Raw genomic sequence first — 13,080 nt, forward strand, 5'->3', positions numbered from 1 at the left:
TGAGCTCCACTCTTTGTTTGCCATCCTGACCCCCCTCCTCTCTTTGCTCTCTCTCTGCAGTCAGCCTCCTGAGGTTGCTGCAGGCTCTCCTTGATGCTGACCTGGGATCAGCAGTGGTGTCTCTGACCAGCGGTCCTGGCCTCGTGGGGCCTCGTCCCCTGGGGGTGGAAGACGGGTCTTTGTACCCTCTCGGCACCAGAGGAGCTCAGTGCCTCTCCACGGCTCTCAGCGGACTTCTTCTGCAGGTATTTATCCATCGAGGGGGATTTATCCATGAGTCGGGGTTTGTGTGTACTGTATGTGAAGGTAATCACAAAACCTTCGGGTGTTAAAAGGAACCTGAAGAGATTTGGGTCAACATAACATAACATTATTGTATATTATTATTATTGGTTGTGTTGTTGAGTTCGAAGGCGACATTAATGCATTTAGTGATTTTCTCTCATGTATCTATACTGTCGATGGAAATGCTCTAGTGAAGTACAAGTACTGTAATGAAGTACAACTTTGAGGTACTTTTCACTTAATGCTACTTCATACAACATTTTGACGCAAATATTGTCACTTTTTACTCCACTAAATGTATTTATTAGCTTTAATTAGTAGATACTTTGCAGATTAAGATTGCTAAAACAGAATCCATACTATAAATGTTAATATACAACTAATAATGATACATTACATATATCCGGCAGTGGCTCAGTCAGTAGGGGCTTGGACTGGGAGCTGTAGGGTCGCCGGTTCAAGTCCCCGACCAGACCTAAAATATGGAGTGTGGACTGCTACTTGGAGAGGTCCCAGTTCACCTCCTGCCCTGCCGTGGTGCCCTTGAGCAAGGCACCGGACACCCCCCTTCCCCCCCTCAATCCCATTGCTCCCCGGGCGCTGTACAATAGCTGCCCACTGCTCCTAGTACTAGACTCCTGGTACTAGGAGAGAACACATGTCACTGTGTGTGCTGTGTGCTCTGCTTGTGTGACCATTAAAGAGGGTTTCATCCCTCCCAATTCTACATTATTAAAGGTTAAGCTACCAAAGCATTATATAGAGGAGAAATTTAAATCAACCGTAACTTCCCACCTACAACATTAAAGTGACACAGATTCATGCATCACTAAATATAATCCAATAATTAAAGTACTTTTAGTATATTTTGGTGCTAATACTTTTGCATATTTTCTCAAGTAAATATTTCAATGCAGAACTTTTACTCGTCCAATATTTTTTTATTAAACCGTAGTATTGCAACCTTTACTTAAGTGCAATATGTGAGTACTTCTTCCCCTTCGGTACTGAAAGACATTCCCCAACTGGAAAGTAAATGTTTTCCTGACAAGCTGCGTATATCCATTAGCAAGACTCCACTAATTCAAACAAAGGGTGACAAGAGACGATGCATCATTTTACCGTTGTAAGGCAGAATTTCGTATGATAAACAAAGGATTGCAGGCAAGAAAAAGGCGTTGTCGCAACCGGTCAAAAATCGAGAGTCAATATTACGTGACTAAAACAGGTCTTTTTAAAAATGGCCTGTGAGACGGCAGAAAACAAGACCATCTGGTGAAGACTTGAGGGAGACTGAAACAAAATTGGATCCCGGCATGGCTTGATTGTGCTGGTGATTGTTTGCAGGTGATCACTCGGGCAAAGAGCTCCTGAAAAGCACACCAGCAGAGCAGGAGGACAGGCTGTGTTTCTAATACATCTCCTAAAATAGATATATGAACAAAATATTTGCTCTTCTAGCTAACAGTTAAATAAATATCGTTACAGATGGCTCAGTTGTTTTAGCTGTTGAATCGTCTTAAGCGCAGTATGGATTTGGACTGTACACCAGTGACTGCCTTTACAACATTTTATTTCTCACATTTCTTGTTTGTGGAAAACGGAAATATCGGGAAAAACACAGTAAATTCTGTCAAGTCAAAGTCAACTTGATTGTCAATCTTTCAGTTTGTGTGTACAGACAGAGAGATCGAAATACAGTTTCCCACAATCCCGAATATAAGGGGTGCACACAACCTTCTCAGTGAGGTACTCCAACTTCTGGCTCCCCTCAAAGTTCCCATGAAGCCCTCTGTATCGCGAATGTCCACTTAATAGTGGAGTACAGAGCTTTGCGAATGTCAAGGTGGGGGGGTGGTAGTGGAGTACAGAGCTTCGTGACCACAGAGCGTGTGAACGTTGTGATCAGCTGTTTTAGCGCAGTGCTGCTGTACAGACCGACGTTAACAGCAGCCCTGTCTGTGCACACGGAGACCGACTCTGTCGGACGGTGATCTAACCGCCTTCTGGAAAAGCTTCACAAGTAAATGCGCTTTGTGACCCAAGTGACGGTACGCATTTCAGATTGTTGCCGCGCATGCGTATGTATATACCTATATATATACACACAATCAAAAGACACATTTATACATGCACACATTAAGACCTAAATAAAAGCTCAACAATCAATATATACAAAATAACAGTCACTTCAATATATTTGAGAATGTACATTAGTGCAAGATCCATAGTCCATAGTAGCGTAACAAAAAGTGTCTGGTGCTGGATTTGAGCGTCGGATGCTCAAATACAACATTTTATTTCTCACATTTCTTGTTTGTGGAAAACGGAAATATCGGGAAAAACACCCAGACAGTCAATTCTGTGTTGTAATGAAAGGTATCTGCTGGCATATGTATTGCTTTTCAACAAGTGGTGGTTGGAAACGTATCTGTTTTTATTGTTAAAGGAAGGATTTGCTTCAATTCAATTGAACCTTTCCAGCATTAACATAAGCACGTTATAGTAAAGCAGTGTTTGGTCTTTGTAAACTGAAACATAATGGAAATCTGAAGGAAATGCAGAGCCGTTCTAAAGAGCTGCTGACCTGCAGAGACCGAAGTAGAGAGCTGTACCCTCATTACTCTAATTAAGGAGGAACCATTAATCAAATATTAAAGGCGATCACTATAAAGTGGTGCAGTGTGTTTTTGTAGGCTGACCCGAGAGTTAGCATAGCAAGGGCTCTCTCGACAAAAAGCCATGGAATTTTTCCGTGTAAAACCTTCAGACAATTACCGGCAAAATGTCTTAAATGCTGACTCATTCCTGGGTTTCGGACTCATTCCTGCACCACTTTATTTGGGCTTTTCATGATTAAATTAAAGTAAATTATGAACTAGGATATTGAGGTTTTAGATGCGTTTTTTTTAGAAGCAGATGGGCAGAACTAAATTAAAGGTCACCTATCATGCTATTTGTAGGCAATAGCATAGGTCTCAGATATATAAAAATATATAAAAAACATGTCTATGAAGTGTTTTGCTCGAAATACCAAACAGATCACCCATTCTAGCCATGCCTCATATCCCTCTATTTGACTTCCTGTTTCAAAAGTGCTGATTTGGGGTATAAAGCTTTAAAAAAATTAAAATGTGATAAAAAAGGAGGGGGCTGAGCTCATGCGGGACCCGGCAGCTACTGTCTAAACTAAATACTGCCGTGATGAAACGCCATATCATGGATTATCAAGGATTATTTCTGAAACAGTATGGAGCTCAAAGGCTTTCTCTCTTGCCGGTTATACCACAAGGTGAGTTCCTTTTTATTTCCTGCTTCTTCACATACATGCTCTCTCCAGTACAGGTTAGCTCTGAGTGTTAGCGATGCTAATGTAAACACAGACCATATTATGTCCAAAACAGTCGGGCATTGTTTCTGATAGCAACGTTTCTGATAGGGCCGTGGGTCCACATTTCAGATATTACGTCATATCGGACGCAAATCTGGATCAGCTCAGTTGTAGCCCCGTTTTTAGAGATTTGGGTACGGAGGAAAAGAGAGAGGGTTTTATTTTCTGACGCTGCGTGAGTTCCCCGACACACCGGGAACACATATTTATGTATAAAAGACATCAAAAAGTGCATTTTGCATGATAGGTCCCCTTTAAGGTTAGAAAATAAAACATATTTCATTTTAAGTCTTATTTTGATTTTTTAATGGTGTTTAAATTTGCACTGCCTGAAACTGTAGCAGTGCTCTGTTTGTTTAAATTTGTATTGAAAGTTCAATTAGACAATTTTGTCCCTCAAATCAATGAATAATCGTGATTTTAAGCCCTTACTTTCTTGCTAATGCAGTTTTTCCAATCCTAATGACAAAATCAGGACATATTGATATAATGTGGCGTGCTATGCAGGTACTGATCATATTAGTAAGTATACAAGTATATATAAAGATACGGATGCAATTGATCAGGTTCAAAAAGTGGAAACCAGCTGACAGATAAGCTGTAACAGTACCCAAAGACGCATAGCACTTGTTGCTTTAAATTAGACTAAAGTCCAACTGGAGCCTAATGATATCTACATATTATTATTAAATGCATTAATTTGCTCCTTACTAGCCTAACGAGGACTTCTCGAATCAACATATTCTCCTGTCTATAGACATTAGTCATAGCTTAATGATTTGTTTGCCACAGTATCACAGTGGCACGTCATTAAAAAAGCCCCTGTGAAAGCCCACAGAGACACAAATATGTAAAAAGCTATCAGCATGCGGTTGAGAGGTCATCAAAATGCTGTTTGAACTAGAGGAAAGGTGTGTGAGCTGTGTTGAAGCCTGCGGTGTGTTTGAATAGGTTAAAAACATCACCTCCAGCTAATGAAGTGTAATAACTCTGCGCTCATGTTGATGCTTATTTGCATTCGAGATGCAGCCGTGAAGTGAAATCAATCTCCTCCAGTACACTGGGCAATACTACACCATCTGCTTATAGTAATGATATACTACTATATATCCACACCAGAGGTTGCACTAGACTTTTTCGTCAAAATCCATTATTACCCGTCGGCCTGTACACAACTCTGCCGGGGGTCGGAGAGAGCACGCTCGTGAACTGTCAACGGGGGGGGGGTGGACGCTCGCTTGTGAACTGTTAGCGCCGTGTTATGCATGCCCACAGCACCTCGCGTTTCAAAAGAAATAATAAAGTAACCATGAAGCTGTTTTTGACACATTTCACATGACTTGCAGTGATCTGACGTTTAAGAGCTGGGATATTTTTTTGTTCAGTGTATACTTGACTTCTCTCTGATGTTTTCGCCCCACTGTGTCTCCTCAGAAGCACGAGCTGTTGCTGAGAGCTTCAGTGAACTGTCTGGGCTCCCTGCTGGGCTTCCTGCAGAGGAGAAGTCCCTCCACAGGTACAGAGAGACAGCTCAGGCTAATAGGAAGTGAAGGTTACCTGCAAATGTATATACAGATCAAAGAGGGCGTGGAGAAGATCAAATATTGCTAACTTCCTTTTCCTTATGTACATATTCCACAAAGTCCCAAAGGAGATGCCAAAGCTCCATTTAAAGTTACTTCTTGCTATGAACAGATCAGATCGATGGATTTTATGGCACAGAATACACAGTTATACTCAGAAAATGTTCCCAAGACCACCTCCAAATGTTATTGTTTCCAACCATCACCATTTTCAGAGGTTTAGTGAACACAGCTTCACTTTTTCTTAAAATGTTTCTGACGTCTAGATGGCAAGGGACAGGCTGAGTTCATTTGCTATGGTACTTTAGGTTTTTCAATCTGCTAGGGTTAAAACTAGGGATGCTCCGATCGCCAATTTTGGGGCCGATCGCCGGAATCAGTATCGGCCGATCCGATCGAGTGGGCGGGGCCTATGGGGATCTTCCATTTAAAGTGATGTTTAAAACTCAGTTAATGGGGCTCATTCACTGGCGCTTCCACAACAACAACAACATAATTATTACATTCAAATGAAGTACATTATTCAAGTTTACATTAACTTTGGATAATAACAAACACGGGAAGAAATGAGCGGAAGAGCTAATTCTCCACGAGAAGAATAGAAGAGGAAGATCTCACCTTCGATCCCCTCTCTATCTCTAGCCTCATTATCTCTCTCGCTCTCTCTATCTCTCTCTCTCTCTCTCTCTCCCTCTCTCTCTCTCTCTCTCTCTCTCTCTCTCTCTCTCTCTCTCTCTCTCTCTCTCTCTCTCTCTCCTGACAGCCTGTCAGTATCTCATGCAGCTCACTGATCCAGTAATGAGTGACCCGACAGTGAAGAATAAATATATGTATAACTAGTTTAGCTTGTTCCAGAGGTAGATTAAATAGCTAAGTGTGTTAGGTCTAACTCTTAGTGTGTGTTTCGCTCCGCTCACCGGTCCGTCACAGCGGGTGGAGCTGCAGGATTTCTGCTTCACACACGTTGCATACCGCTATTTTACCGTCTTTTTCGGACACCTTAAAATACTGCCAGACTCGTGAAGCAATTTTTGCGAGCTTGTTTTGCCGCGCACAGAGAAAAGTGTCATGTATTTTACGTCATCATTTTACGTCATGCGATCGGCTCTTGCGATCGGCATTTTTAGAGAGCACCGATCGATCGGCAGAGAGTGACGGGCCGTCTCCACGGCAGCGTTAAAAAAATCTTGGAGGTGGGCGTATCTGAAGCTTGAGGATTTTTTGCGAGCAACCAATCACATGAATCTCCCGCCCGCGACATACGAAGCAAAAAAGCCCGAAGTAAACTGGATATAAACTCCCCAAAACAGGCGAAAACCTACCACTGTCTCTGCCACCTCCCTCCATGCCTGGCTCCTCCGGTTTATATCCCGGTAGGTAAATAGGGACTCAATCACCCGGTGCTTTATGACCATAAAGCACCGGGTGATTGATTCGCTACCGCTAATTTCTCCTCCATTTTTTGGAATATGAGGAAATTAACTGCTGTATGTCTCTCCCAGCTTACACGCCGTTTGATTGGCTAGAGCTTGAACTGTCAGATTTGCGTACACGGGATTTGATTGGCTGACGCTTCCACCTCAGCCTCAAAAGTTGAACATTGTTCAACTTTGGATCTTGAAAATCCTGAGAATCTCCGCTCGCCTGCCCACAATGCATTTCGGCGAAAGCGAAAAAAAGTGACGTCACCCCATTCAAAGTGAATGGGCAGAAGCGTTTCAAGATTTTTTAACGCTGCCGTGGAGACGGCCCGTGAGTATCGGCCGATATCGATCGGTGGCTGATCGATCGGAGCATCCCTAGTTAAAACTCTTGTAAATCATATTGAATAGTTATGGTTTGGATTATTTCAAGTTTATATAGTTGCATGTTTATGTGCTGTTCTAAGTTTCTATCTTCATGATTTATTGCACTTATTGTAAGTCGCTCTGGATAATGTAATGTAAAAACCAAACAAGAAAACCATGGCTATCCATTTTCTAAGTCTGGTGAAAATAGAGCGTGATTAAACTGAATTGATCCGAACGAGGCATCCTGACTTTCTTTGCGGATGAATATGTGTTTTAGCGAAGTTCGTGGTGTGTCAGCCGTGGAGTCGGTTCCTCATCTACTGCCTGCTCAGCTCAGGAGAGAGCAGCCGTCTGCACCCCGTGGTCCTCAAACTCATCACCATCGTAAGAGCACACAGTCACACACACACACACACATATACACACATATACACACAGACACACACAAACACACAGACACACACACACACATACCCACACACACACATATACACACACACACACACACACATATACACACAGAAACACGCAAACACACACAAACAGACACACACACACAGTCACACACACACACACACACACACACACACACATATACACACAGACACACAGACACACACACACACACATACCCACACACACACATATACACACAGAAACACACACACACGCAGACACACACACGCAGACACACGCACACACGCACACACAGACACACGCAAACACACACAGACATATACACACACACACATACCCACACACACACACACACACACATACCCACACACACACATATACACACAGAAACACACACACACGCAGACACACACACACGCAGACACACGCACACACAGACACACGCAAACACACACAGACACACACACATATACACACACACAGACACACACATACCCACACACACACACACACACATATACACACAGACACACACATACCCACACACACACACACATACCAAACACACACACACACACACATATACACACACAGACACACGCAAACACACACAGACATATACACACACACACATACCCACACACACACACACACACACATACCCACACACACACATATACACACAGAAACACACACACACGCAGACACACGCACACACAGACACACGCAAACACACACAGACACACACACATATACACACACACAGACACACACATACCCACACACACACACACACACATATACACACAGACACACACATACCCACACACACACACACATACCAACACACACACACACACACATATACACACACAGAAACACGCAAAACAAACTCAAATCAAGTATAATTTATTGGGCACGGTTCCGAGCTGTAATACATATTTGATATCAAAATCGTAAAACTTTAATGAAGGTAATAAAAACATTGAAGTATTTGGATCGCATGAGTAATGAAAGTGAATATGCAGGTCGACACAGATGGGAATTAAAGGAACATTTCCATATTCTGTGTTGGCAACTGAGGCTCTAAAAACGTTTCATTTATCATCAAATAAATAAAAGAAAATCAGACACGACTGGGCAATATATTGATATAACAATAAAATATCATATGTCTAATAATAATGACAACATACGTACATTATTTAAATTCTTTTTTTCAATTAATATATATTTCTAATGAAAAATAAAGAAAAACATTTTATTTGCAAGGCACTGTTCACAACAATGTTTTAATATCTTTACACATATGTAGCAGATTTAATTGAACCCTTCATTATCCACATTATTAAATTCCTTTGAAACGATGACATGTTTATTTTAGACTTTCTATTTATTTCTACCTTCTTGTCCTTCTTTTAACTTATTCTCACTCTCCTCTCCCTGTGTGTGTGTGTGTGTGTGTGTGTGTGTGTGTGTGTGTGTGTGTGTGTGTGTGTGTGTGTGTGTGTGTGTGTGTGTGTGTGTGTGTGTGTGTGTGTGTGTGGGTCGGTCGGTCGGTGTGTGTGTGTCTCTGTGTGTGTGTGTGTGTGTGTGTCTGTCTGTCTGTGTGTGTATGTCTGTCTGTCTGTCTGTCCGTCTTGTTTGTGTGTGTGTGTGTGTGTGTGTGTGTGTGTGTGTGTGTGTGTCTCTGTGTGTCTGTCTGTCTGTCTGTCTGTGTGTGTGTGTGTATGTCTGTCTGTCTGTCTGTCCGTCTTGTGTGTGTGTGTGTGTGTCTCTGTGTGTCTGTCTGTCTGTCTGTCTGTGTGTGTGTGTGTATGTCTGTCTGTCTGTCTGTCTATCTGTGTGTGTGTCTGTGTGTATCTCTGTCTGTGTGTGTGTCTGTCTATCTGTCTGTCTGTCTGTCTGTCTGTCTGTCTGTCTGTGTGTGTGTGTGTGTCTATCTGTCTGTCTGTCTGTCGGTGTGTGTGTGTCTGTCTGTGTGTCTCTGTCTGTCTGTCTGTGTGTGTGTGTGTGTGTGTGTGTCTCTCTGTCTGTCTGTCTGTCTCTGTGTGTGTGTCTCTCTGTCTGTCTGTCTGTCTGTCTGTCTGTCTGTGTGTGTGTGTGCAGCTCCTGCAGCACGGCAGCAGTACGGCGGTGCTGTGGGAGCCTGACCTGCTGCAGGTGATGGAGGCGGTGGAGGGGAGGGGGGTGAAGGAGCTCAGCGAGGAGGCAGCACAGAGCCTCAGGCAGCTGCTCACTCAGGTACACACGCACACACACACACACACACAGGTACACACACACAGATCAAACACTCACACACACACACACACACACACACACACACACACACACACAAACACACAGATCAAACAATGGACACATTTGTGGATTTTAACAGGATAGACTTTTATCATGCTGCTACCTTGCTATCTTTATTCCTTGAATACATTAATTAGAAAGGAAGTAAAGGCAGACAAAGTGTAGTGTTAGTTGGGGTCGTGCTGTGTTTCTCTGTGTGTGTTTTTCTCTTTGTGCTGTTCTTCACAGAGAAGAGCCTTTAGATGGGGACCAGGCTTGTTTATGCAAATAAAACGTAAACTATAGTTTATGCAATTATAAGACTTTAAAGTAAATGCAAAAGAGAAATGCACCATTCTGTGGCTCCCATGTACATCCTCCAATGTACCCGAGTGATTTCATCTACACTGATGTACATCACGGTCACATGACTTCACGTCAACACTGCTGCTAAGCTAAAGGCGGCTAATGTTCATCGTGATGACGTTTAGTCGTCTCATTTAGACACATGTTAGCAACCACCTTTTTCTGACAAGTAGAAGCTCCAGACTTCCACCAGTGGAGTATTTACTGATGTGTTTCATGTCGTAGAACAAAACGTGAACATCTCTTCAGCTTCTATTAACCACAGACCTTATTTCAGGCATCTAACCAAAAACAGGTTCAGAAAACCATTGACTTTGGGCCAAGCGAACCAGAAGTGGTAAAATGCTGACTCATTTATCGGTTTTAGGACTCATTCCTGCACCCACAAAGCAGTGGTTTCAGGTTTAAGAAGGAATGGATCCCAGGTGTGCTTCCTACCTATCGTCTGGAGCTGATGCCTCTTAAGGTCCTTACACACCAAGCCGATTTCGGCCGTCGATAGATGTCTGGCCGCCGATGAGCGTCCTGTCGCCCTACTCAGATTGGTGTGTCTTGGTGTGTCCCGCCCCGTCGTGTCTTTTCGGCCGTGCCGACACCTTCCGCCGCCGATTCAACATGTTGAATCGGGAGGCTAAAGGCCGTCGGCCAAAGAAATCACTCTGATTGGCTGTTCAGCTTAGCGAATCAGTGCATGAGAAGCGAAACGGAAGTGAGGGACCCAAACAAACGATTAAGAAGGCAAATCTGAGATTTCATTTAACTCCAGCTCTCGACACAGGTTCGGGAAAGCCCCATGAGCTTCTCGCTGTAGAGTGAAAATGGAACGCACACGCTATTTGTTGTTTGTTTATATCACGCAGTCTGTTCTTCTTCTCTCGGTGTATCACGCAGTCTGTCTTCCGGTTGTTGCCTCTTTTGAATGACGAATACACACTACCGCCGCCTGCTGGTAAGGAGAGTTATTGCCACTCACGCATGCGCAGTTCGTACGTGCAACTTGGCCGTCGGCTGAAGTCTTTGCGGTGTGTTCCAGTGCGACTGTTGGCCAAGACGAAGAGACGTGAGGCGACACAACAGTCGTGTTCCGCCGGGACGTGTTCTTTGGTGTCAGTTTGGTGTGTAGGCCCCTTTACACACACACACACACACACACACACAAACGCATATTTTGCCTTTAATCAGACCCCATCAGCCTCTCACCTCTCCACACACCACTTACACTCTTACCATTAATGATCTCCCTAACACACAAAGCAGAGAGCTACTGCTCTCTAGTCGAGCTTGTGATTAGCATTAACTCAGTAACCCCGGCAGGATCCAGACTCATTGGTCACGTCGGCACTAATGACTCCTCATCTGTGTTGTCACGGAAACTGGAGACTGAATATAAATTCCTAATTTACCTCCGTGATCGACACAGGCACTCGTTTTAATTGTGTCTGGACACTATAATAAATGACATGTCAGTTAGAGAGGATGTTGCTGTGCTCTATATACACCATGAGCAGGTGGAGAGATACCTGCATGAGAAACACATTAGCTTTTAACCTGGACCAGATCATTTATGAACATGGTAAAACAAATAGATTACATTACATTATGTACTTAATTGATCCCAAATTTGGAGAAAAAAATGTGTCGCAGCTGCATGTCTGGTAGTCATTGCACATGAGTAAGAAAGTATATTAGAATATAAGAAAATAAATAAGAAAACCTTTGCAAAAAAAATGAATGAATCGACATTTTAAAGGTCAACTGAAGCTTTTGGTCTAATTGCCTCGGGGGATTGTGTTAATTGATTATAGTTTAATAGTAAAATGTCGCCATTATTTTATTTCCAAAGGTCAAAAAGGAACATTACAGATCAGCTGTTATGTTACTGTCATTATTTAGACAGGCAGTAAGATGTCATTTACAGGTAAACAAGACTATTTTGTAGGCCACTAGAAGTGAAAAGAGGTGCTGCAGTATGAGCAAAATAAAGAGCCTTTTGAACATTAAAGCATGGAGACATGTCCCAGGAGAGACACTACATACTGATATGAGCAGAATATGTCAGCATAGCAGTTACTGTAATTTGTAATGTTTATGAACTGGCTGTAAATCCCTGTGAATATTGTGTTTCAGCATAAGTTAAACAAGATGAACTCTGTCCTTGTCGTTGCCCTTCGCAGCGAAACGCATAAAGCCCCATCTGCTCTGAGACGTTATAAAACACAGAAGCGGTATCAGATTGCTCAGCGCAAATTTGGCATCACATATAGGAGAAGAAACACGTTTAATATTCTGCAAAGTGGCTCAGAATCAGAGCGGTGACAGAATGATGGCACAAGCTGCAGCTCCCAGTGCAGTGCGAGCGCCAGGGGAATCATAAACTGTGAGTGTGTGTGTGTGTGTGTGTGTGTGTGTGTGTGTGTGTGTGTGTGTGTGTGTGTGTTTCTGCAGTTTAGGGGGAGGCAGGGTTCAATGTGACACACACTCTTCTCTTAACGGTCTCCAGACAGTATGAGTTTTCCTTCCTGTCATCCTCTCTGCTGCGATCTGTCACACACTCGCTCGCTCGCTCTGAACCGTGTTCGTGACTCCTGCTGATCTGCCGTGGAAGAAAGTGAAGTGTCAGGACGAGAGGAAGCGCTGCGTGCACGTTAGTCAGAGATTTGGTGTCATAACACTATCTGGCTTCCTCCCCATGAGTCATGACATTAACTGTTAACTGTGGTGGGAGAAGTACTCAGATATTAAATGCTTATAGATACTTAATTACTCAACAATCAACAGTTATTTATCTACATATTTATAATTGGTTTTTATGATACTTTCACTCAAACTTCCAAGGTTTATATAAAAATGTTATTTCATATTTATTACACATTTTTACTTGAACTGCTAATTTTCATATACAGGATTTTATTATATTTTATTAGTTATTTATCGCACATTTTTAGAACAGAAATATTTGTATTTA

General features: G+C 42.7%; 1 protein-coding gene across 1 annotated transcript in view; it reads left to right on the forward strand.

Moving 5' to 3' along the window:
* The window catches only part of LOC117493072 (meiosis inhibitor protein 1-like), a 125,154-nt gene that overhangs the window by 105,450 nt on the left and 6,624 nt on the right, over positions 1 to 13,080 (forward strand). The window contains 4 exon segments of the mRNA XM_034143462.1: positions 61 to 245; positions 5,111 to 5,192; positions 7,327 to 7,433; positions 9,576 to 9,710. Of these exon segments, the coding sequence (XP_033999353.1) occupies positions 61 to 245; positions 5,111 to 5,192; positions 7,327 to 7,433; positions 9,576 to 9,710 (509 nt within the window).

The sequence above is a fragment of the Trematomus bernacchii genome, unplaced genomic scaffold, assembly GCF_902827165.1.
Source record: "Trematomus bernacchii unplaced genomic scaffold, fTreBer1.1, whole genome shotgun sequence".
NCBI lineage: Eukaryota > Metazoa > Chordata > Actinopteri > Perciformes > Nototheniidae > Trematomus > Trematomus bernacchii.